Source organism: Triturus cristatus, chromosome 9, assembly GCF_964204655.1.
Source record: "Triturus cristatus chromosome 9, aTriCri1.1, whole genome shotgun sequence".
Taxonomy (NCBI): Eukaryota; Metazoa; Chordata; class Amphibia; order Caudata; family Salamandridae; genus Triturus; species Triturus cristatus.
Genome location: NC_140592.1, coordinates 214,558,734 through 214,584,895, shown reverse-complemented (window position 1 = coordinate 214,584,895; position 26,162 = coordinate 214,558,734). Strand labels below are relative to the sequence as shown.

At 49.0% G+C, this 26,162-nt stretch overlaps 2 protein-coding genes across 3 annotated transcripts in view; one reads left to right on the top strand and one right to left on the bottom strand.

The window, feature by feature from the left end:
• PDHB (pyruvate dehydrogenase E1 subunit beta) overlaps positions 1-14,507 on the bottom strand; it is a 71,772-nt gene extending 57,265 nt beyond the window's left edge. The window contains exons 1-5 of the mRNA XM_085624742.1: positions 14,374-14,507; positions 14,234-14,293; positions 4,817-4,924; positions 4,671-4,733; positions 4,546-4,581 (exon numbers count right to left, since the gene is read on the bottom strand). Of these exons, the coding sequence (XP_085480868.1) occupies positions 4,546-4,581; positions 4,671-4,733; positions 4,817-4,924; positions 14,234-14,293; positions 14,374-14,409 (303 nt within the window). The 5' untranslated portion in view covers positions 14,410-14,507. The remainder of the gene's footprint in view (positions 1-4,545; positions 4,582-4,670; positions 4,734-4,816; positions 4,925-14,233; positions 14,294-14,373) is intronic.
• A 361-nt stretch (positions 14,508-14,868) lies between these two features.
• Positions 14,869-26,162, top strand: part of KCTD6 (potassium channel tetramerization domain containing 6) — an 82,327-nt gene continuing 71,033 nt past the window's right edge. Inside the window, exon 1 of one of the 2 annotated variants that reach the window (XM_085624744.1) lies at positions 14,869-15,010. The gene's annotated coding sequence lies outside the window, so the exon portion shown is untranslated. The remainder of the gene's footprint in view (positions 15,011-26,162) is intronic. The other variant, XM_085624743.1, reaches the window with a different exon arrangement.

The following is a 26,162-nucleotide window of genomic DNA, read 5'->3' as shown; positions in this document are numbered from 1 at the left end:
CCCATGCGGGAGTGCCAACAGGAATTCACCCAGTGCCCTAAAGGAGACCTGGTGCAGTGTAGGGGGGATGTAGACGGTCACTAGGTTGTACACCTTCCCCTCCCATTGGCAGGTGAGTGCTGCAAAGCGGCCATAGTCGTCCCTACGGGAGTCTAGAAGGATTAGGGGGAAACGTTTGTTAATCAGTATGCCTACCCCTCTGGAACCTGTCGTGAACTCTGAGTGTGTCGCCATCTTGAATCCAAGCCTATCCAGGGCCTTGGTGGCAGAACCCACCAGGTGCGTTTCTTGTAAGAGTGCCACCGCGGGCCCCCTACGCTTGAGGTATTGTAGCACCAGCCCACGTTTAATCTTGTCCCCTAAACCGTTGACGTTCCAGGATAGGACCGCAAAGGAGGGACGTCGCTGCTGAGTAGGGACGCCGGGCATTGTGTCAATGGTTACGTGGGGAGAGCTATGTGATGCCATCTACAGGGTGGGATATAGAGAAAGTCCACTGTAGTATGCCACCCCTGTGCCCCTGTGCTCGCCTAGTCAGCCTGAAGTGCCCGTGAGTGGTAGGTGAACCTGAACTAAAACACAATTCAACATAACAGCGAAATCCCCTTCCCTCCTCCCCCCTCCCTGCCATGCGGATTTAAAACTACCCGCCACCCCAACTCAGCAGAGTGCTTAGTTCCCATAAACTGGTTACGTGCGTGTGGGGGGAAAACCGCTCACTGTTCAGCTGCCGATCCCCACACCAGAGGCTTGTCCCTTCAAGCAGTCAAATGTCCGATACTAGCCGGGGGCCCCGAGCTCGTAGCCTCCTGCAAAGTTAAGGCCCCCTTGGGCCGTCTGGAGCATCAAGGCCGCAGATCGCCGGGTGACAGCAAGTCCGGTCGTCTCCATACCTTCATGTTTCACGGCGTTCCATCTCCTGCCCCCGACTCCTCGACACCCAAGTCCCGGGAAGAGGCTGAGAGGCCGCCAGGGGCATGCTCCCCCCTACCCCTCGATTTAGCAGGACGCCATCCTTCCAGCCACTCCGAGGCCTCCGCTGGCGATGTAAAGAACCAAGTGCGCCCCTCCGCCTCCACTCGGAGCTTTGCAGGGAATAACATCGAGTATTTAAGCTCTCGAGAGCGGAGGTCCGCCTTGACCGCCATAAAGTCTCTCCGCTGTCGCACCACCGTCGCTGTATAGTCCGGATATAGGGTGACCGTACTGTTTCCCACCCGCAATGGGGGGGGGCCGTACGCGCCGCCTGGAGGATTGCATCGCGGTCACGGAAGTTGAAAATGCGGGCCAGAATCGGGCGCGGGGGGGCCCCCGGCCGAGGCCTCCCGCCCGGCACCCGGTGGGCCCGTTCCACCGAGAAGAACTTGGAGAGCCCACGAGGCTGGAGCTGGTCAGTAATCAGTTTTTCCACGAAGAGGTCTAATGCCGGGCCGCGTTCACTCTCCGGCACACCAACGACCCGCACGTTGTTGCGTCGGGACCGTCCTTCCTGGTCCTCCAGTTTGGCCAGCAATTGCTTTTGCGTCAGTTCCAGGGTCTGTATGCGCTTGTGGTGGTCCGCCGAGTCCTGCGTGAGGGTCGTCGCGGTGGCCTCGACCTCTTTAAGTCTTGAGTTGATTTTGGCGACATCTGCTCGGAGTAGCGCCACATCCGTGGAGATCGTACCGATGGAAGCCTGCATCTGCGTCAATGTGGCCATGACGTCCGCCAGGGTAAACTCCACAGGTTTGTCGGAGGGGGGGGGACTGCTTCCGATCCGGTAGGAATGCAAATTTGTCCAGTTTGGCCTGCGCCCCACCACGGTGGCCTTTCCCTCCCATGGCGCCAGGCAGGCACCGAGGATGCGCCCGGACGTGTCCCGCGTGTAGGGTGGTCACAGAGATGCACCGCCAGATCCGACGCCAGGAAGCACCAGAGCCAGGAAGCAGCACCGGGCCCCCAAAGCACCAGGGCCGTGAAGCCGTTCCCCAACAGGTCACCGGACGGTCAATGTACAGGTGAGGCGCGACAGCCGCCGCCCGCGGCGTCCAAGGGCTCGCAGTCCCAGGGGAGACACTGTTCAGGCCGGATCTCAGCGCGAGCGCCCCCCCAACCTGGCAGCACAGGAGTCAGGGGGAGGCAGCACAGGAGTCAGGGGGAGGCAGCACCAGGCCCCAGGGCGACGTCCAGTAGGTCAGTGTCTCAGGCCTCAGCAGGTGGTGCGAAGGGAGCGTCGCCCGGGGGCCCAGCACGACCCGGTCAGGCGCGTCCTGTCTCCTCAGTAGGCCGCGGCGAATCCACTCATGCAAAGCCGGAGCCGTTCAGGGGACTCCGCCGTCAACGCGCACACTGACCTCCGAGCTGTAGGCGCAGCCACCGCCTCACGCTGCCCCTTCAGGATATCAGGTCTGGCCGGGGCGCAGGCGGTTGGACGCGGAGGCCCACTCCTCCTCACCGCTGTCGGACGGGTCCGGTCCCTGGTCCGCCCCGAGGGAACGTCCCGATCTCCACCGGACCCGAAGCGCTCCGCCAACGTTCCGATGCTAGGCAGCCGAGGGCCGGGCGAGTCTCGTCGCGTCCGCTCCAGAGACCGGCACGTCTTAGTGGAGCCCAGCCGCACGCAGGGCGACGCAGCCACGCCCCCCGTCCAGCACACCTCGGGGATGTGGGGCCTAGCCCTCCGCTCGCCTCTCTGCTCCGCTGCCCAGGAACAGGGGGGTTTCGGGGGCCCCAGGCTTCAGATCCCGGGCGCCGAGGCTTTCGGACCCAGAATTAGCCGTCCAGAAGTAGGTGTGTGTTGAAGGGTGACAGGATAAATGCCGGATTAAGTGTCGGTGCGGAGGAGCTCCGGGCTCAGGCGGCCATGTTCTTCAAGAGCCAAGCTCCGCCCCCCCACTGTGTCCCTTCTTAGCCCTTCACTCTCCATCCTGCAGTGCCCAACTATCTCCATATCTTAACTTCCAAAGTAATGTAAATCAACCCCTTCCTTCAAACCTCAGATAGTTAGAGGGGGTCTTCTATTTCTACATTAGCTGGATCTCATGCAGAATCCTTTTAATTTGGGGTGTATATTGCTCTACCACACCAAGGTTTATGAGAACTGATCTTAATATTACAGAGACATTCCTTGGGGAATTTTTAGGAGTGTCCACAGTAAATTGATTTGTTGATCTACAGGACTTTGAGACTAAAACTGCAAAGTAGCACAACATGCATTTTTCCTTCAGAGACACCAAGGCCCTAATTAAGAGTCTGGCGGTCCTCAGACCGCCAGACTCACAGGGGCGCAGCAGTGGGGGTCCAGCCAACGCCACACCGGTGGTCCGACTGCTCTATTATGGGTAGGGCAGTCGGACAGCCCTGGGACCACCGCCAGGGAACTGCCATTCCCTGGAGGAAGTGTCAGGAAGCCACAATATGCTTGTGGGACAGATGGAGTCCAGCCAAGCATATTACGAGTTTCCTCTCCGCCGGCAGCGGTATCATGGAAGTTCCTCCTCCATGTACACCGTATCAAAGAGGAAACAAAGGGGACAAGGGCATGCACAACAGTTTCTGCACTGCATGGACTTTCGAGTCATTGTCGTGAAGGAACCTTGTGAGGCGTTCCTATTGCGGTGCCTCTTTCAAAAGGCACTGCCGTTATTGAAAGAAGCACTGCCCTGTGACCGCCACGACATACCATTTAAAGTAGTAATCTGGCGGGTGGGCAGAGACAAGTCTAGGCGGTGCGGGCGTGGCCTACCACCCGCCCCACTGAAACTCGTAATTGGGCCCTAAGTGACAGAAGAAAGAAGCTACATTTCTTTCAGGGCCAAGTTGCAGGCAAGGGGATACAAAGAAATCCCACTGGTGACATGCAGCCATGGACCACAGAATGAGATGGACAGACCCAAAGATCATACTTTGCAATGTTTTTTTGGTTGGGGGGGGGGGGGGGGAGGTTTGGTGGTTTCAGGGTCTATAGATGATGCAATCGTGCTGTCATGGAAGGGGTTTGGAAAGCTCCACTCGATCTGCAGCAAAAGTAGATCTTTGGAGTGTAGTCCATTATTGTTTCTGGCCATCTAAATGACAGTAGCCGATAGTGATTTTAGAAGTGTTTGTGCTGATGCAAACGATCAGCTGTGAACGTGGCTAATAATCTTGGAACTGAAATAGAATACATTTCAATATTTAAGCAAATGGTGAAAACTTAAACATTTATTGGGAAAGTGATGGAAACATTTGCATCTTTAGTTTGTCACAGACAATCTGGTTAACAATTTATGTAGATTTATTTCAAATCCCCTGCAAATATCAAAATGGCATAATGCATGGATGCCATTTGGTGGGAGTGGGCGGGGGGGGGGGGGGGGGGGGTCGCAGGTGCAACCCCCGGCTTGCCTCCTTCTGCGAGGCATGACTATTTTTGAGAACTCTTGCAGTCAATCCGAACATTCAAATGAGTTTAGGACAAACATATCAATCATGCAATGCAACATTTACATCCCCACAGCAACATATACACATTATTTAAGGTTTTGACATTAAAAAGAAATGCGTTTAGAAAACATGGTTACATACCATAGCTGCGCCGACAGCAATTCCCGTAAAGCCCATCTTAAAAAATAAAAACACATTTAACCCTATTAAAAAGGAGGAACTTTGCTCACAATAATAAAATTATAATCTTGACTTTTAAGTTGTACCTCTGAAATAGGAGTGTCCATTACTCTCTTGTCGCCATACTTTTTCCACAGCCCTCTGCTAATCTGGTTTGAAAGCAAAAAAAAATTCACGTTGTGCCAGAAATTTGTATTGTTGCAGTAACAAAAGGAAAGAAACTATCTCTTACCTTATAGGCACCATCATACTGTGCTACTTCCTCACCGAGCATGAAAACCCTCTCATCGCGTTCCAGTTCTTCGTCTATAGCCTGGTTTAAGGCATCACGGACTGTTACCTGTAGGAAAAAACATGGTTACCAATGCGCTTTAATTCCAAATGCCACATTAGAATGGGGTCACATTAAAAGAAATTATAGATTTGGTAAAAATGGGTGTTTAAGTCGTACATGTCTTCCTTGATGTGCATATATTGTGCCTGCTGCATCCACATGGCCAAAATCACCAGTCACCTCTGTTAGCAACAGTCAATAACTTAAAAACTGTCACATAAAAACATATGCTAGAACTATTGTTTACAAGAAAATACCGTCTGAGAAACATTTCCTTCCTGTCACACAGCCCTTTTCCCCTTTATAAAACACAGCCAGAGGTGTAGGATCCCTGGGGCTTATAATTAATTAATAAATAAAGCCTAGCCGCCTTTCTGAAACTGCAACAGTTTCACAGTATTGCAGCGTTTGTTGCTGTTTTGTTTCTTCTTTTGCTGCTCCAGGGAGGTACTTCTGTGTCCATTCCATGAGGGCTAGGGTGCCAGCAAATTTTTTCTCATGTTTCTGGCAGCCAATCAGAGCGCTTGCTCCAGTCTGACTCCCACAGGACTTGTAGCCCCCGCAAAAGTCTCTTAGACTCTCACGAGTCCAAATAAGACATTATTTGTTGTCCCTTAATATCTTAGAAACTACTGAATGGATTTACACATATCACAACAAGCACAATCTGTGGACCAAAATGTAGCTTCCTGCCAAATTTGGTGTAATTCTGTTTAGCAGTTTTTGCTGTAACCAGTCTTAAAGAAATCTCTGGAAAATGCATGGGACTTTTGCGTTTTGGGAATCCTTTTTTTTTGGGCTCCCACTTGACGGATAACCTCGAAACTTTCCAGGAAAGCACTGCTGTGGATTAACTTTTTTGAGAGAGGAGTTGTGGGGGGGGGGGGGGGGGGGGGGAGCAGAGTGTTGTACAGTTGATTGATAGAGTGAAGTAGTTAGTTAGGACAGTGGAATGGCCTGGAGTAGACTGTTGTGAAGTTGAGTGGAGTAGAAGATAAGAGGAGAGGCATATAGACAGTGGTGCAGAGTAGACTGGAGTAGGGTGCAGTGGTGTAGAGTGCATTGGTTTTGATAAATGTGGTGTAAAGTGCAGTGACAGAAGAGAGGTGTAGAGTAGAGTGTAGTGGCGTTGAGTGAGGCTGCGTACAGTAGATTGTTTCAGAGTAGATAGAAGTGGCGTAGAGTGGAGTGGTGCAAAGAAGAGTGCAGTGGCATAGAGTGCAGTGGCATAGAGCGCAGTGTAGCAGAGTAAAGTGGCAAAGAGGGGAATGGTGTGGAGTGCAGTGGCATAGAGGGGATTGCAGTGGCAAAGAGTGCAGTGGCAAATAGTGTAGTGGTGCTTAGTAGAGTGGGGTAGAGTGCACTGGCAGAATAGAGTGGTGCAGATTAGAGTAGAGAGGCGTGTAAGGAGGTGGCTTAGAGTACAGCGTTATAGAGTGCAGTCGTGCACAGTAGATTACAGTGGTGTAGTGTGCACTGGAGTAGAGTGGGGGAGTTCAGTGGCAGAGAGTGCATTGGTGTAGAGTGCAGTGGAGTAAAGGGTCAGACAGAGTGCAGTGGCATAGATTGAGGCTGCGTACAGTACATGGTTTCAGAGTAGTTAGGAGTGGAGTGTTGCAGGATAGAGTGGAGTGGCGTAGAGGGGAGTAGAGTGGCAAAGAGTACAGTGGCAAAGAGTGCAGTGATGCTTAGTAGAGTCGGGAGGAGTGCACTGGCAGAGAAGAGTGTTGCAGACCACAGTTAAGAGGTGTATAGTGAGGTGGCATAGAGTGCAGTGTTATAGAGTGCAGTGGTGTACAGTAGATTAGAGTGGTGTAGAGTGCACTGGAGTAGAGTGGCAGGGAGTTCAGTGGTAGAGAGTGCATTGGTGTAAAGTGCGGTAAAGTGCATTGGTATGTCGCAGAGTGGAATAGAGTGGTATTAAGTGCAGTGACAAAGAGCAGAGTGTTTCAGAGTAGTGCGCAGTGGCATAAAGTGGTGTACAGTGCCTTGGTGTAGAGTGGTGCAGAGTAGAGTGCAGTGGCATAGAGTACAGCGGTGCAGATAAATGTGGCAGAGTGTGCAATGTTGTAGAATTGAGTGACACAAAGTGGAGTGCAATAGAGGGGAGTGGTGCAGCGTAGAGTGAAGTGGTGCATGGTACAGTGCTGTAGCACAGAGTGCAGTGGCATAGAGTAGTGCAGAGTAAAGTGCAGTTGAGTGTGAGAGTGCAGTGATGCAAAGTAGACTGTCGTAGAGTGGAGTGGTGTATAGTGCAGAGGCTTAGAGAGCACGGGTGCAGAGTAGAGTGCAATGGCATAGAGTGCAGTGGTGTAAAGTGCTGTAAGGTATAGTGGCATACAGTGCTATGGAACTGAGTGCAGTGGTGCAGAGTAGTTGGCATAGAGTACATTGGTTTGGAGTAAAGTGGTATACAGTGCATTGACGTATAGTGCAATGGTGCAGAGTAGAGTGCAATAGTGCAGAGTAGAGTGCAGTTACACAGAGCACAGTGGCACAGAGTAAATTGATTCAAAGTAGTGTACAGTGGTGTAAAGTGGACTGGCATAAAGTGCACTGGCGTGGAGTGGTACAGAGTACAGTGCATTGGTGTAGATTGCAGTGTTGCAGAGTAGAGTGGCACAAAGTGGAGTGAAGAAAAGTGCAGTGGCAAAGAATGTTGTGGTGCATAGTAGAGCAGTGTGGGGGTAGAGTGCATTGGCACAGATTAGAGTGGTGGAGAGTAGAAAGGAGTAGAGGGAAGTGGCATAGTGTCACATGGCGCAGACTATAGTGCAGTGACAGTGGAGTAGCGTACAGTGGAGTGGCATACTGCGGAGTGGTGCAGATTGGAGTAGAGTAGAACATGCATGGTGTGGTAGCACACTTCAATTACAGACAACACATCTTCAGTTGAAATCCCCATTATATTTGCACACACATAGTTTCACTGATAAAAGCATACAGCACACACATGATAATATGTGGAAATGTCATCACCTGTATGGATTTGATAGTTTTAAAATATTTGTTTTTACCATACTTCAGAATTCCCAAAGAAGGGGATTCATTTTTAGCTTTTCTAAGTCTGAAATATCTGCACAGTTCATGTACAGACATTTTAATTTTGTTGTGCTTCAAAAAAAATAACACTGTACAGGCTTCCTCAGTCACTCCCGTGCAGCCAGCACGATTGTCCCATAAATCATCTCACTTTGAAGACAGAGAAATTAAAGTAAACACCAAGCTCCTTGAAAGATGGAGCCTGACATTTGACCTCTGTCTTTGAATGCACAGTAAATATGACAAGATAAGAACAAGGTTTTAAGGCCTATTTACAGAAATCGAACACTGGTAGATTAATAAAGTAGATAGGGTTTGGACAAGGAAAGGGACAAACTCAAGCTGGATAGCCTAAAACAAAGCCAGCAAATGGAACGCAAGCAAATGCAAGTTACAAACCACAAAGCCAATGATAAGCAATGAATGCAGTGAGTGGGAATGCATTCACAGGGAAGCTTTCCAAATGCCTCCAAGATGTTGTTAGAAAACTAGACAGATGTGCTGTCTGGTAGGTTTCGACCTAAAAAACGGAGGGGAGGAGGGCGGACAAAAATTGATGCAATTTCTAACACAATGCAGCAGCAAACTGGCAAAAAGTAACCCATACTAGGTGACAACTACTAGTCTACTTCTGCAGCAGCACACCCAGAATTGCCTTAAGGGATTTATTAAGGCCTTAGACTGAGCTTGTTCACATACTTCACAGCTGACAGATTGCTCGATTACAGGGGTCAAGCCCAATACTGCTCCCTTGGTAAACAAGGATAAAACCGTAAGACTGTACAATGCATCCCCTTGAAAAGTATTCGCTGTTAGTTTCTCAGCTTAAACTTCTGATTTTAGAGCCAGAGTTCTATAGATTTCAACATGGAGAGAAGATACATCTTTTCACAAGCGGGTCCCACTAACAATTTGAACTGTGTTAATTACGGATACACTCAGAATGTGAAGAAGATTGTATAGAATTGCTGAAGAAACAAGGAGGTGAGGAAACAATTAGAGTTAAGCAGGTAAATAAGCTTAGATCCATGTACAATGTACTGAAGAAAACATAGTAAAACTGTGCTTGTTTGCTGCCAGGAATGTGCTACTTATAAACACTAAAATGCAGACAGTTAAGGTACGGACAAAATTGGATAGTTGAAATTCATGGACAAATAACTATGAGTGAGAATGAAAGCTGGTTGGGTGCTACCGAACTCTGTATAATATTGGTGATAAGGCCAGAACATAAGCAACAGCTTATGTTTGCCATTCCGGTATAAAGAGAGACTACTGTGAAAACGGAAAGCATTGGTTACCCCTGTCTTGCCTCCTGAACTACGAGAACTGGCAAGCAAGCAAGCATTTGAGGCTTCACCCAGAGTAAAAAAACGAATGTTCTCTAAAGATGTGGAGAACGAGGACCTGAGACTTAATGTTCAAAGTGAACTAGGGATATCAACGAGTGACTATGTTGCAGTTCTAAGCCCCAAGGGAATAACAGTGCTATAATATGCACCTGTGATTTCAACCAAGGATCATAACCCAGAATTTGCTTACCATAATCGCACTGTGTGTCATTTAGTACTGCAAGGTGATTAAAGTACTTGATTCCATGAAAAAACAAATGCAAAAAGAACAATTGATGGACAGAATGTAGAAACAATGTGAAACATTCACCCCCAGTACAGAGATCTGTGGCTAAATCCATAGTTTTTTTGCACACCATGCAATTCCAGTTTGGACCCAGCCATTTGCAAATCAGTGTTGACCGTGCTCCCCATAGAAACAGTCCAGCCCGAACTGCCAGGCCAGGTCCTTCCTGGACTGGAAACAAGCATCCTGGGACCAGCTTCAGGGTGTCACGCCACATCAGCCAGGCTAGCTTGACTTCACTAGCATGGTGAGGTAGGGAGGACTTAGCTTGGCAGTTCGGTCTGGGCTGTTCCCATGAGGAGTAGGTTTAAGACTGATTTGCATATGGCTGGGTCCAAACTGGGGTGGCTCAGTGAGTAAAAGGATGGATTTAACCCAGATCTCTTTACTGGGGGTGAATGTATGGCATTGTTTCAGCATTCCGTCCATCAAATAAGCTCTTTTTGGAATCCAGGACTATCTTATTAATTACAGCAAGAAATTGCTTCTCACATACTCACTCCAATGTTCACATCTGTGTCAATAAAATACCACAAAGAAACTGTTGTTTATGCCTGGAATGTCCATACAACTCTAACCCCAATAATCAGGGCCGGCGATAGGCATGGGCAGTGTGTGCAGCTGCTCACGGCCTCGTGCTCAGCTAAAAAAACAGGGAGCCACTTCACTGTGAAATGCTACACTTTCACAGTTAGCCCACCTGCTCCTCCGGGGTCCCCTGCCCCACACAATCACATTACAAACTCGAGATGTCTTGACCTTGCTGGTCAGGGCGTGGTGGCATTCCAGGGGGTGCAGTTGGGGGGGGGGGGGGGGGGTGGGAGACAAAGAGTGAGGAAGTCACAGCAGCGGGCCAGCAATTACGTTGGCTCACAGTGTGAGGGGCGGGGCAGCACCTCTGTTAAGTACCAGCCATTCTCTTTCTGCATTTTGTTTCTAGGCGACAGATGGCCAGGTCCTTAGTTTCCAGGACCAAACAGAGACAGGTAAGGAGAGGTGGGTGAGGGGAGGAGGGAGCAGCCAGATCAAATGGCTTTTGTTAACTTTTGCATCACCCATGTTTTGGAAGGGAATGTTCATTTAAAATGTATGTAGAACTGCCGTGGTAGGGCAATGTTTTACTAAATGCCTTGTTGCTGCTTCCAGGCCCAGGGGAGGGGCCCCCTTTCCTGGGCCTCTAAGCACTATAGCAAGCTGCAAGGTCCAGGTGTGGGGGCCCCCTTCCCTGGGCCTTGTAGCCATTACTCCCTCTTTCCTTTATTTGTTCCCCTGTGAAAGGGACTTACAAAATAAATTAATTAATTAAAAACACACTTGCTGGAAAGGTAGTCTTTTTCGGACATTTTTCACTTCCAAAGTGCAGCCTCTGGACGGAGAGGGAAAAAAAAGGTTCAAAATGTGGAATATAACTAAAGCAAAACAGAGTGGATCGAAAAGGGGCCAGATTGATTTTATTCACACTCAAAACACATTAGCGCCACTTTACAGAGTTTGCCAGTGAAGCACTACTTTTGTTTTCTCTTCTTTCTTTGAACAGCATTGTTTTCCCGGGGTGGGGGAAGTGCACCATACCTGGATGTACTGCAATACCTGCTTGATGGGTGGATTAGACAACAAAATGCATACCGTGGCTCTGTATTCATGAATGTGGCCTTTTTAAACCATACTGCTTACGTTTTGTAAGGATATAAGCAATGGACATTGAAACGAGTCCCTTCCGGCTCTGTAGTCATGTCCTTTAACCTTTCATGCAAAAGCACTCCTCGATTAATAAGAACAAAAGCATTAAGGTAACCAATTTGTTCCTTCTTACATTTCACATGCTTTATTTAATCTTGCATTCCCTAGGAGTGTTTGCTTTTTCCAGTATGTTTTCACTTTTTTTTTTAGGCAGCATATTGCTCTTGTCTAGTGCGTAATTTGAATTGAGTCGCATCCAGGTGTTTATAGCAGGGTGCAATTGGGTTGTAGTTGAAGGCAGTGCGAGTTTCTCTCAGTGGGGCAGTATGGTGTTCGGTGGGGAAAGGATGTGGCACTATGGTCAGAGCTGCCAAATTTGGAACTAGGGAACCGGGTTAAGCCTTCATGACCAGTCCCCCAGACCACTCTCCTGAGGGAGCACATTTCTGTGCTAGACCTTAGAAGGCCCCGCAAGACCTTAGAAGCCCTGATGTCTTAGCAGCAGCAGGTGGACCCTAGCGGTGGCAAGTATGGGTTAACCTTGAAGGCCTGTCCACCAAAACCCCTATTAAAGCTCACCTCAAGTCTTTTGGGCAGGCCTACAAAGCAGCACACCCTAGAGAAATTGTGACTGTCACTGAGGTCACAGGACCCTTGAGCAGGGAGGCTCTAGGGCAGTGCGACCGGTGAGATCACACCGACTTCGGGTGGGAGAGACATGTTTGCAAGTATATTATGTTTTTAAAAAGCACTTGCTTCCTTCTTCCTGGCCTCAAGCGATTTTCAGCAACAATAAAAATGTCATGATAACTCTGGTGATTAATGTTCTTTCTAGGGAGAGATGGAGTTTTATCAAGTGGAAGTTTTGACTTGTGGCAAGGTCACGCAGAGGGTTAATGTGCCTGCTGCAAAGAACACGTACCATGCAGATCACAAAGTGCACGAAATGTAAATGGGCCAGTGGGGTACTCCTTTCGTCAGTGAGATCCTTTTGTTACTTGCAGATTATAAGTCAAAAGCCTAACATAGAACAATGAGCTATTAACTGTCATCTAAGAGCTGCATGCAAACTGCAAGGTATAAATTAGAGCGTTATGGATTTTTCCCAGTCTTTGATTATCCTAATGTTGCAAAAAGGGTTCATTTGGATAGTAATCAATTCTGGTTATTAAAGAGAACCCCCAACCATGGTATTTTGTTCTAAATTCAAAGTTTGTGTTTCTCCAGACCAATCACTATTAAACTATACTGCCTGCTAGTATGATTGTCATGTGACTCCTACACCTTGTAGTCCTTTGTCTTATATAACATTTCCTATACAGTGATAACGTTTGTTTTCTGACACTCGACACTGATATGAGTGGCACTGTAAATCAAATAAAATGCATCTTAACAAGAATGTGGCTATGGAGACTTGAGGGGCGCTGTTGAAGAGTGGTAGTGAGGGAATCCGTGGCAGAGTGAGTCATTGGGGGGCACCAACAAACATTGTCGCACAGGGCTCCACCATCGCTAAAGCCGGCCACTTTCACCAGTTCTAACACCAAATCAAAAACGTTGATTTGAAAACCCCTTGAATCTGCACCATACCTTCAAGTCAATGTATGATTTAGCAGTGGTCTTGGTTGTTCTAAGTCTTTTTCTATTTATGTACAATCTTTATTTGTTTGCAATGCGGTCTTGAAATTTTGTATTATATGTGTTGTGTTTTGCACTTAACATAATTCTGGCGAGTAAAGAGCCCACACACAAAACAGTTGTCCTACGACTCGTAGCATGTGCGTGTGAGATACTGGTGAAAGGGGTTTAAGTTAAAGCAAATTACTAAGAATTAATGTCATCCTAAGGTGGCACAGCAATCGGAGCCTTTTGAAATTTGCAATTATATCCATGGTGTGAGGTTTTCTCTTGCGCCATTTTATATGTTGAATGATCCCGCCCCTCATTACCTCAACAGGATCTCTCTCCTTTGTGAGACAGAACGGGAATTTTTATAATGCACTCATCTGGAAACAATCAGTTAACATGGAGTAAAAAATATCCATCTTTGCGAGACCTGCACCTAGCTTTTCCATCTAATGTGACAAATGTAATCCATTTAATACAGTTTTAAAATGTATGGAATTTTTTCATTTGTATATTTATCTTTTTGTCCATGTCACTGATATCTACATTAGGTCACTTCAGTTATGCCAAATAAGATCAATAGTCCTGCGATGTCACTTCTTGTGATGTTACATGCAAATTAGAGGGGCCTCACATCTTCCCTTTGGCCAGGGGCCCCAGAAGTTCTAGGACCGGCCCTGCCAATAATTATTGGTCTGACAACTAAATTCGAGCTCCCGGGTCGCGCGCTACTCGCCTTAAAGCACTTCAATGCCTCATCACTTAATGCACTTAAAAGTTCCAATCCCAGCCACGAACTGCGCCCTTCGTTCTAAAAATGGTCAACCTTGGGAGTATGTGCAGCCTCCTCAGCCGTCGATGCATAGAAAGTGAATTGCTATAGCTATCAACCTTGCACAGTTTATGTGTCACGAAAACTAAATTCCTGCTACCACTTCAAGTAAGCTCATCGTGAAATGCTGTAAGCGGAGTGAATAATTACGATGGTCACTACAGGGCAATTATCATAATATCCCTAAATGGAGAGTGACTTGTTTGTCGGAATACCCAAGTCAGGGTTATGGAAGTGCTATGCATATTCTCTTCTTTGCATGAGAAGCCCAAGTTCTTCGAAACATGACAATATGATCGTCCTATACAGACCACGGCGGACAACCGCTATTAACCGCAATCAGGAAGATCCGAACTAACACAGGACGATCAAATGCGGTACTGATAAAATTAACATGTAGTTAATTAATAAATAAAAAAAGCTATGTCCACAGAGATGGAGTATGCGCCTCAAAGGGAGACTACTACGGAGCTGGAGGCACTGTCAGCACTCTGTACCTGGATTGCTCTGGGCCCACTCACGTGGAAACGTCTCCTTAGCAGCAGAGACACTTGAGCCTGTAAACGAAACACAAGCGGCAGTTAGACTCTGATCTGTCCTTGGGGAGATAGAGTGCAAGCCCCTTCTATTCTCTCACCTTCCCAGTGCAGAAAACCTTCTTGACAGCCGCCATCTTCACTGTATGCCCTCTAGCCACACCAACTCAGCAACCTTCCAACACGGAAACCAATCACAAGCGCCCATGCTTTTCTTACAGGACCACGCCCACGTATTATGCATCTAGACATGTAACTGTTTCGTTTCATAGCGTCCTGGACGGCGTCCATTTGATTGTCAGGCAAATTGTATTAAAATAGGTCCGCCACTTCCCAAATCAAGCTTGAAAGGGCGGCCATTTTGGAATGGGCTTATTTCCTTTCGCTTAATTTTTTTTCTCTACAACAGTTTTTTATCTTGCACAGTGAGAATTATTTTTTATGAAAGTAGGAAGACATAGAAATTATGTAGATTTGAAAGTTTCTAAGCAGGACAACGTATAGACCCGTAGTAAGCACACATAGAACAGATACGCTTCACGGTGAGCTAGGCTGTAATATGGATTTGAAACATTGAAGATAGCGGCGGCGTTTGACGCTTCCTAGAGGTTCCGCTTCCGGGACTTTCTCCTGGGTGTGATTCGTTGTATTGGTGGGGGCGTCACTTTGCTGTTTTTGCTCCGGTACCATTGATTTTCTGCGGTAAGCGATCTGGGACCGTAGGCGTTACTGCAGCAGGTAAGAGAGGGATTTATGCGCATAATCTTGCGGTCCTGGCAGCGTATTTTGTACGCGACCTACAGAGAGCGCGGGGAACTGTCCCGGGTACTGTGTTGTAATGATCGAGCAAGATTGTCCTGGACTAAGCGGTGTCTGTTGAATGGAACACTGTTCCTACATAGATCAGATCTTTCTCTGGAGCAATTGGCCTCGGTCAATTAAAGTGTCTGGGACCATCCGTTGTTGTGACATAATAAGCGAGAGAACTTTGGAGCATGAGGAAGTGTCCTGGAAACACAGGCCTTTAGAGCTCTGGGATATGTTTGAACACATAGGAATTTGGAGCAGGAGATAATTCTTTGAGCACATATGACTTTGGACATTGGAGAAGGGACACATGAGCAGCTTCAACGAGGCAGAATGTGAAGAGAGGTGTGCCGGATAGGCAAGGCCACTAGAATTACGTTGCAGGGGAGGACCAAAATTAGCCTCAGGATTGGCTAAATTATGCAGTAAGAAAAGCAAATTATACGGCTTCATGCGGCACATTTTGCCATAGTATTTACTTATTTGTTTTGTCATTTCTACTCCTGGTAACCCTCGGATTTTTTTTTACCTCATCAGTATTAGTTTGACCGCCAAAAGCAGCAATAAGCAACTGGAAGATGAGTAGTTGACTTTTGCTTCGTGCCTTCCACTGCGCGGGAACATGGTGCCACATTTTTTTAAAAGTTTGAGTAAAAATTGGCAAATCCATAATAATTCGGCAGCAGAACGGCATAATTCTAGTGACCCGTGTGGTATCCTCCGCTATAGGGGAAGGCTGTCACTATTAACGTCACCCCCTCCTCCTGTTTAAGTTGGTCTATGCCCTTGTGACATGCCTTAGAATGTCACAGTGCTGAAAGTTCTAGGTGAAGCTCTCTGCGTGGAGTTGGTGAGAGACTTCACGGACGACAGCTGTGGCTGGGGTCCTCTTGCTGTTACTTGGCAAATAAACATCCTTGTTTTGAATGACATGCCCACAGAATAAGACTCAAAGAGAACTCTAAACCTGTCTCAGCTAAGGTGAGAAATCTGCCCATTTCCATGCAGGAAGCAGTGAGGGAGGAATTAGAGAAGTTCTGCAGTTTGGGAGTGATCGAGCCTGTGGTAGCCACTGAATGGTTGGCACCCATTGTAGCAGCCAAGAAGGGAGACGGCACAGTGCACTTATGCATTGATCTAAGAGCGCTAGAGAAGTAACAGTGGGCAAGTACCCCCTGCCAAACATCACACATATGATGAGTATATTAGCCAGAGCAAAGGTATTTTCAACACTAGATCTAACCTCCGCCTATTAACCAGTCAGGCTGTACCGAGAGTCACAAGAACTCACAGCGTTTATCACACCAGTGGGGGCCTACAAGTTCAAATGCATTCCTTTTGGACTTGTATCCATCGCTGCAGTTTTCCAAAGGATCATGAGCAACCTCCTCACTGGCATACCTGGAGTACTTTGCTACCGGGATGATGTTCTGATCTTTGGAGAGAATGGAACACAACATGAAATTAGGCTCAGACAAGTCCCCTTTAAAGGTTCCAGGAACAAGGTCTTACGGTGAAAATTGAAAAGTGTAAGATTGGGTGCGCTGAAATAGAGTTCCTAGGGCATAAAGTGACGACGGAGGGCGTTCGCCCCAAAACAGAGTTGCAAAACACCATTCTGAACCTTACCCCACGCAAAAGCAAAGAGGAAATCAAATCCTTTATGGGCATGGTAGAGTTCGACAGTAAGTTTGTTCAGAGCTTCACCAGACGCACTTACAAAATTCGCAATCTGCTAAGGAAAGGGGTGATATTTGACTGGAATGTTGCTTGCCAGAAGGAGTTTGAGGACAATAAAAAGGCCTTGGCGGAAGCACCCAACCTTAAAGCCTTTGTGCCTGGCAGAAGGACGGTGATAACCACTGATGCCAGCTCAAAAGGATTATTAGCGGCTCTGACACAAGTGGGAGAAGAAGAAGAGGAAACAATAGCTTTCACATCTCGCTCTTTACGCCAAGCAGAGTTCAATTACTCAGTGATCGAGAAAGAGGCCCTTGCTGCACATGGGGCAGTCCACAAATTTAGAGACTTTGTGTTGGGAGTAAAGTTTGACTTGAGGACCGACCAAAAGCCTCTTGTCAAAGTCTTTACAAAGAAAGGACTAGACTCCATCTCAGGCAGAATCAGGCGGTGGGTGGTGAGCCTACAAGAATATACTTTTGGGGTCGAATATGTACCTGGAGTAAGGAACCTTGCAGCAGACTGTCTTTCTCACCAGGTGGGAGAAAAGCGCCAAGAAACTGATGAAGGAGATGGGCAAGAATAGGTAGACAATGAGATACAGAATGAGAATGTATGTGTCATTATCAAAAAAGCAGTAGAGGAAGAATGTTGGAAGGATGATTTGAGAGCAGACATGCTTCTGCAGATAGTGTGTGAAAAGACCAAGGATGGTTGGGCGGACCAGGACAAGCATGAAGAGAAACTTAGACCATTCTGGATGGTCAGAGATGAACTATCTGTGGTGGATGATTGTCTTTTCTGGGGTACCAAGTTGATTCCTCCTGAGACTTTGAGAGGAACTTTGGTCAACTTGGCCCACAAGGGGCATCTGGGCATCACTAAGACCAAACAGAGGTTACGTCTAGACTATTGGTGGCCCGGTATGGATTTAGAAATTGAGAGGAAAGTAAGAGTGTGTACTGTGCTCCGCCAGTGACAAGGTGCTTAAACAACACACACCTCCCATGCACTGTAGGTCGCCACATGAGGGCCCATGGGCGGACGTGGCTCTAGACCTAGTGGGTCAGTTGACAGGGGAGAATCGTACTCCTTACATACTGGTACTCCTGGATCTTTATTTAAGGTGGCCCGAGTTAAAGTTTGTGTCACAGATCACTACAAAAACTGTCATTGATTTCCTACTGGAAGTGTTCATTAGGGAGGGTCTACCAAGCAGCATACTGACGGATAATGGGGTGCAACTTTGCTCCAAAGATATGAGGGAATTCCTAGAGTGTAATGTAATAAAACACCAGTTATGTGCCCTGTACCACCCGGAGACTAACGGGATGGTTGAAAGATTTAACAAGACCATTAAAGAAGGTATCCAGCTAGCTATGGCCAGTGGGCTGTGCTGGAAAGACGAGGTTTTGAAACGTCTAGAGGCTTACAGATTAACCCCTCACCAAACCACTAACATGACACCTTTTAAACTATTGAAAGCTAGAAAGCCTAACTCAAGATTAGTTTCAGGTTGGATGAAGTGGTACAAAGGTTGGACAGGTCTCTCAGAAGTGGCACAGTGGCATGACGAGGAACGGAAGGCCATGGCTGATAGGAAAGCCAGGTTTGATAAACTACATGCAGTCAAGGACATGAGATTCAAAGTGGGTGATCTGGTCAAAGTCAAAGCACCCACCGGTTTGAGCAAACAGGTCTGAATTTACAGAGCCTACTAAAATTGTAAAGTTGTTCAGGAATGCTGTAAAAACTCAAGAAGGGAACATTTGGAACCTGGGTAGAGTGGTGAAGTACACTACTCCTGCTGTGGCCTCAAACAGCCTAGGGGAAAGTGAGTGCAGAGTCCCAGGTACCGCCAGCTCGCATGAGGTTGCTTGTGCTGGGCAGACCAACACTCACCCTAGGGCAAGCGGCAGGAAGGTTTGTCGCCCTAAGTATTTGGAACACTATGTTGATAAATAATCTGTGTCTCACCTCTCCTCCACCTTTCCTTTTTTCCTCTTTGATACTTGTTAATTGTAAAGGAGGGGGATGTGTGGTATCCTCCGCTTCAGGGGAAGGCTGTCACTATTAACCTCACCCACCTTCTCCTGTTTAAGTTGGTCTATGCTCCTGTGACATGCCTTAGAATGTCACAGTGCTGAAAGTTCTAGGTGAAGCTCCCTGCATGGAGTTGGTGAGAGACTTCACAGATGACAGCTGTGGCTGGGGTCCTCTTGCTGTTACTTGACAAATAAACATCCTTGTTTTGAATGGTGTTGTTTCCTGCATTTCAACTGTGGGCTGGGACATATCGATTTTACAACCTGCTTATTTTATTGTCCATGTGAATGACCTAAGAATGAACTCACTTTACAGACTCCTGAACCATTAATTGTCTAATATTGTCCTGTGATAGCCAACCAATACTGGGCACACATTGCCCTCTTTTGAACCACCAAACAAATAGGCGGGGTCTAAAGTACAGAGGTAATGAAGGAATTTCATTATAGGGATTGAAGTCACAATTTTACTGTAGCATCACATATCGTAGTCGTATCCCAGGCACATACATTGAAATATATACATTATATAAATACACATAAATCAAAGATGTGCTGTATGGGTACATATATAAACCATACATTTATGCCCATCCAAATCTCTGCACCTAGCACTGAACGCTTAGACCCTACATACGCGTTAATTAAAAAATGAATGCTGGCATTAATAAGCTTGCTTTTGTACCGGCTATGAAACAAAGCACAAAATGAAGAATGTAAAGGCTGCTTTAAGAAGCTTTGCACTGCTAATGTTCTTTGTATTTGAACCTCCAATTTAATATCAGTGATAGCCTAGCATACATTTGTTTATAATATTTTATACAAAGTGTGCCATGGCATATGAGTACAGTTTTACATACAGAACCCGTAGACGTTTGTGATCATTTTATGTTTTTGATACAACTCTGCAACAACTTACTAACTGCATGAACATTATACAAATACAGCAGTAACATAGGCATCACAAATTAAAATGAGGAAAGAATATTTAAGGTTTAAATCTTTTATTGACATTTCAAAATACGCAGCAACATAGCAACCAAGGGATTTATCAACACCATGCGCGTCCAGAAAAGGTGGATGGGCCCCTTATCCCTATGCTGTAAATCCAAAAGGAACATTGCCCATCCCGTAAATGCCCTAAGGAGTTCCAATAAGGTGTCTTGGAGCAGACTAAAGCATACTAACGAATTCTAAAAAAGGGGGAAAAAAAGAAAGAAACCCACCCCCTCCCCGCGTTCCACGTCCATCTGCCCCCCCCCCCCCTGCTGACTCTGCAAGTCTTAAACCTTACTCTGCCTTCTGCTCTTCGGATAAACGCAACAAGCGTAGGTAGGGGGACAAGTAACCTCCCTAAATTCGGGGGCCAACAGCGCCAAAAAGGGTTTCCACAGCTCCTCGTATTTGGAGCCCTCCCCCGCCAGCGTTGGCTTGAGCTTTCCATGCCTAGGACATGCCACAACCGGTGTAACCACCCCGTAAAAGTTGGAGCGCTGGGAGTGCGCCAATGAATAAGTATGTTCTGTGCCGCTGAGCCCAGCGCTATGGCTATCTGTCGCCCCCTGCGCGATTTAAGCGGGTAGGTCAGAGGATTTGGGAGGCCCAACAGTGTGTACGCCGGGAAGCGCGGTATCGCAGTGTTAAAGTGCTTGTCCACCTCATCGAGCACCTGTGACCAATATGGTTGGACATACTCACACTCCCACAGTAAGTGGGTCAAGGTGCCTACCTGCCCGCAGCCCCTCCAACAGTGGGCGTCCCTCTTCCGGTTCATAGCGTGTAAGCGCTCTGGAGTGTAATACCAGTAGGTCGCAATCCTTGTGAATTTGTCTGTGAGTCCCATGTGGTATCCTGAATGGCGGGCCCTATAGTATATTCCCTCCCACTCCTTATGAGTCAGAGTCCTACCCAACTCCCTCTCCCATCGTGTCCTACCCGAGTTGTAAGTGTGTGCATGTCGTACTTGCATCGTTCTATACAAATCGGAGATTAGCTGTTTATCTGATGTGCGTGTTATTAACCATCGCTCATACTGGGAGAGCCTCCCATCTGCCGATGGGCAAACCCGCCCGTCAAGCGGCCAGTGCCGAACCTGGAGGTATCTGATCCGTTCCGCTTCTGGCAACCCGTATTCCTGCTTGAATTGCTGAAACGGGCGGACTCCATCAGCATCGTACATATGATAGAGGAAACGGCAGCCAGCCGGTTTCCACCTACTAAAGGCTACCGTATCCATCCCGGGGGTGAACTCCGTATTATCGAATAGTGGCGTAAGCGGAGAGGGAAAGGTGGTGAAGTCATGAGAGACGTTAGTTCGGTTCCATATCTCTAAAGGCACGCGGGTGATGTAGGAGGCATAGAGGTTAGGGGGCCTGTGCTGTTTACGCAGAAAGGGGGATTTCCTGCAGAGGCCGGCCCGCTACCGCTTGGTCTTGAAACGGCCAATGTTTCTCCGATTCACAGCGACTCCACTCCACCAGGTGGCGTAGCTGTGCGGCCTGGAAATAGAGCTGAAGATCAGGGATCCCGAGCCCCCCGCTTTCCGGTGGAAGAGTGGACAACAACCTCTTCATTCGTGGCTTCCGCCCGTTCCAAATAAACTTGGCCAATTCCGATCGCGTCTGCCGAAGCCATCCGGTGGGCGGATGTAGGGGGATGGTGCGGAATAGGTAAAGAATCTGTGGCAGTATGGTCATCTTAACCGCCGCAATCTTGCCCAACCACGAAAGAGGATAATACTTCCACTGTCCCAGCTCCTTGCGGATCTTCCGACGCAAGGCTGCGTAGTTGAGGGCCACCACCTGCGGTAGTGTAAAAGCCAGCTGAATCCCCAAATATGGGATCGACTCCTCCGCCCACTGAAAGGGGAGCGAGTTCTGCAGGTACTCCCGGGTGGGCGGAGACAAAGAGAGACCAAGGGCCAACGACTTGTCCGCATTCACCTTGAACCCCGCCACCCGTGCGAAGGTGTCCAGGTCCGCCATGCAGGCCGGCAGGGCCTCCCGCGGGTTAGATAAAGAGAGCATCACATCGTCCGCATAGAGGCTGATGGTGTACACCTATCCCCCGAATGCAATTCCGGAGACGTCTGGGTTCTGCCTGATCTTCTGGGCCAGGGGTTCCATATAAGCGTCGAAAAGCAGCGGCGACAACGGACACCCCTGCCTCATGCCCCGTGCTATCGGAAAGCTAGAGGACGTGTGTCCATTTACGCGGACCGGCGCCAACGGAAATTTATAGCAGTTAAAAATATGGGTGCAAAATTTCTCTCTTAGACCCATCCTCAGCAGCACCTGCTCCAAATAGGGCCAGTGAACACGGTCGAATGCCTTTTCAGCGTCGATCGTGAGCAGCATGTACTCTCCCGTCGTACGGGAGGCTTTTTCAACCAGATGCAGGACTCGTTTCGTATTGTCAGGGGCTTGACGCTCTGGGATGAACCCCGCCTGATCCGGGTCAATAAGGCCTGGCATATAAGCTGCCAGCCGACTGGCCCCACAGCGTGTCCGATCTTTCTCCGGCTTGGGGATAGCTGCTATGTGGGCCCCCAAAAGGTCTGGGGGAATCGCTCCCGTGGCCGAAAAAGAATTTAATAGCTGGGTGAGAAGGGTCGCCAGCATGGTACAAAACTTCTTATAGAAGATGGCGGTGAAGCCATCCGGCCTAGGGGCTTTCGCCAATTTCAACCGGGAGATAGCGGCAATCACTTCCTCAGGGGTGGATATCCCTGTCCAACTGATCCGCCTGGAGCTTGGACAAAGTTGGGAGTGTGATTGAGTCTAGAAAAGCCGCCCCATTATCGGCGGTCAGTTGGGTGCTAGCGTACAGGTTGGCATAGTATGCACGAAATGCCTCAGCTATGTCCCTGTCCTCCGTAACTCTTGTGCCGTCCTCCTGACAGATCTCGCGGACCCCCTGGCGTCTCCGAACCTCCCGGAGTTTGTGGGCGAGAAGGCGCCCGCACCTATCCCCCCAGTGTAATAAGCGTGTTTTAAGCGCAGGGCAGTGTACTCCGCTCTATCTTGATCAAGAGCCGCCAGTTGCTGTTGTATTGCTTTGAGCTGGCGCCACACCCTGGGGGCGCCCGTCTTCTGCAGCATTTGCTCCAGTTCCTTAGTTTTCTGTGTAAGCTCCTCCCGTTTACGTCCACACTCCAGATTGTCGGCGGCCGAGACATCAATAAGTTCCCCCCTGAGGACTGCTTTCAGTGCCGCCCATTGTGTCGGTAGTGTTGTGTCGGTGTTAGCGTTGTGCGAAAAAAAATCAGTGATAGATCTACGTATCTGCGCTATCACATCTTCCCGGTGCAGCAGAGTGTCCCTGAGGCGCCATACCCTGTCCGGCAGCACCACTGGCGGCAGAGTCAGAACAGTAAGCACCGGAGCATGGTCGGAAAGGGAAGCTACCCCTATCTCAGCCTCCGAGGCCATCGCCCTAACTGTGGAAGAGGCCAAGAGATAATCCAGCCGAGCATATGTCTTATGTGCACGAGAATAATGAGAGAACTCCCGACTCGGAGGATGGAAGCTACGCCATAAATCGCATAAGCCCAGATCTCGTAGGCAGGTAAGTCCCGCCTCCGAGAGCGTGCCCGTCTGATGTGTGCGCTGGCAGGACCTGTCTCGTATGTTATCGAGAACATGATTCAAATCCCCCCCCCCCTCCCCAGGAGAATATTGCGGTCGCTTGTGGCCGTAACTTTAGTGAGTGCAGACTGCAAAAAGCGCTCCTGACCCTCATTAGGGGCGTAGAGAGAGCCAATGGTGAAGGTCAAGGCTCCCAGAGCAAACCTGTAAACCAAAAGCTGCCCCCTGATCTCCGCCTCCTTATGCAGGACCTCCCCCCTGAACCGCTGGGCTACTAGGATCGCCACTCCCACGGCTTTGGTGGGACCAGAAGAGAAGAGTTGTGTCGGGAACTTGCGGGATCGGAGCCGTTAACAGTCCTGAGCCAGGAGGTGGGTCTCCTGAAGGAGACAAATGTCAGCCCGTGAGTTCTCCAAACAGGACAGTACAGCTCTGCGCTTAACTGGGTTGTTAAGTCCCCGAACATTGAGTGTTAATACTTTAAGTGTGTGGAGCCATTCACATTAACTAGGAAACTTAGGGAGCGCAAGGTAGGCAATGCATCACATACAAGGGGAGCACGCCATGGGCGAGCGCTGTGTACTCCCCGTGCCATTGCATCTGTCGCAACCCCACCCAATGATGGACGTGGAACCCCAAGCCCTCCCACGACCAGTGCCCCCAACCCCTACCCCAACAACCCAACATTTGAACAAAAAAGGTCCAGAACCAATGTCCTCCACCTTCCAGTGAGTGGGAAGGCAGCAACGAGGAAGAAAGTTCCACAGTGGGAAGACCCCCCCTCCCGCCGACGGCCCGCCCAAGAAGCCAGCCTACCAGCCGGCTACAATTATCGCTTAACTCGGGCGGGTGAGGAGGTGTGCAAACCCGTGGAGACAGTCTCTAATGCTGCCTGCTGGCCTCTGAGGATCTCCGCCGCTGGAGGTTTCCTGGCGCGTCTATGGCGGCCCTGTTGGCGCCACCCAGACCGGGCAGCCTGTGTGTCCGCCGGGCCCCATCATCTCCACTGTCCCCCGCCGGCAACTCTACCCCCAACAGTTTAGCTGCCTCCTTTAAAGAACGCAATTGGTATAGCGTGTTGTCAATGCGGAACACCAGGCGAAAAGGATGCCCCCCAGCTATACTGAATATTGCGCTACTGAAGATGTGTTGTGATCGGCCTGAAGAGTCTGCGTTTGTGGAGTGTGAGGGCCGAGAGATCCTGGTAAAGGACCGGTGCGTGGTCCCGAACCATCACCGGGTGCTTTTGACGAGCTTTACGGAGTATGTCCTCTTTAGTGCGGTAATCTTGTACACACAGTAAAATGTCGGACGGAGTGGCGGATAAGGGCCTCTGGGGGCCCACTCTATGTGCCCGGTCGATCCGCAACTCCGACTCCGGTGGGTGATCCAGGATATGATTAAAGAGCTCTCTTGTGAAGCCAAACAGGTCTTTCGTGTCCTCGGCTATCCGCAATCCGCGGATGCGTATATTATGGTGCAGAGATCGATTTTCTAGATCTTCTACATGTGACTGGAGGTCAACCTGCTGGTCATGGATCCGGATGATCTCTTGTTGTAGCGCCGCCAGCTCCGTGTCCCGCCCGTCGCTTTTGTCCTCCAGCGCGGCGACCCTTTCCCCAATTCCGTCACAATCCCTGCAAACTTCTTTAAGTTCCGCCGCAAATTCCTTTTGAAGGTTTTGAATGTCAGCTCTCAGGGCAGTGAACATGGATTCTAGAAAGGACTTGGTGATCTGTTCAGTTCCATCCGTCTGCACGGATGAGGGACCGGGCGCCCCCGCCGCCATGACGCCCAGCGCAGGACCCACCGGTGCCTTTTCGAACAATTCTTTCAATGTCTTGTCTTTGCGACTCTTTGGGGGGACCATTACACGCTCCTGCCATTCCCCCCCGCCCACCCCCCCTGCTCACTCGAGGAGAGGCGTAACCCCGTATATCAACGCTCCAATGCCGGTAGCTCATCTGTCGCAAGCTGCATCCCCACCACCGTCTGCCAGTCCGCTCTGGCTAGTCTCACGCCAGGCGCCAGGCCGCAGCGCCTGCAGTGTCGTCACAGATGCCGCCCTACCACTGCGCCCCTGATAACTCTCCTCCAGTGTGCTCCCCCGTGGTCGGACGCACTCCTGGTGCCAAGGGCCGTCCAGATGCGCTGAGGTCCCACGTCTGCCCTAATGGGCCAGCGATGCCAGGCCCTCCAGCGCAGAATACAGGGGGAAGAAGGCCCCCCCTCACCCCAGATCCACTCTGGGGTGAGGGGGTGAGGGGGGGCCAAGAGTCCCTTCCATTGAAGGGAACATGATGGCGTTGTTCTCGGCACAGATGCTGCAGTCACACAAGGTGGCCATGGAACATCGAAATCTGAAGCAAGGTTGAAGTCTTTTGCGCATGAAAGTCTGAAGCATGGCTGGTTAGCACACAGAAACATTACTGACCCATAAGTAGCTGAAGCATGGGGAAGTACTCTGGATACACGGCAGTCTGGTACAGGGGAAAAGAAAGAGTTGCAGCAGCAGCATTTTCTCCTTCAAACCGCCACCTATCCATTGTGCAACTCTATGGCAGCAGTTGGGGAGTTCCTTCGTGGTCAGCACTACCTCACTCCCATGCAGGTCCTGTCATCTCTGTGTGATAGGTGGTCAATACCTAACCAGACAATAAAAGCGTTATCTATGAGACAAACCTATGCAGCTTGTATATAGCATTTTGTCATCCAGGTGGTCAAAGCATTTTGGTTCCTTAACATGTCCATAGCGAATATCATTTGTTGCCA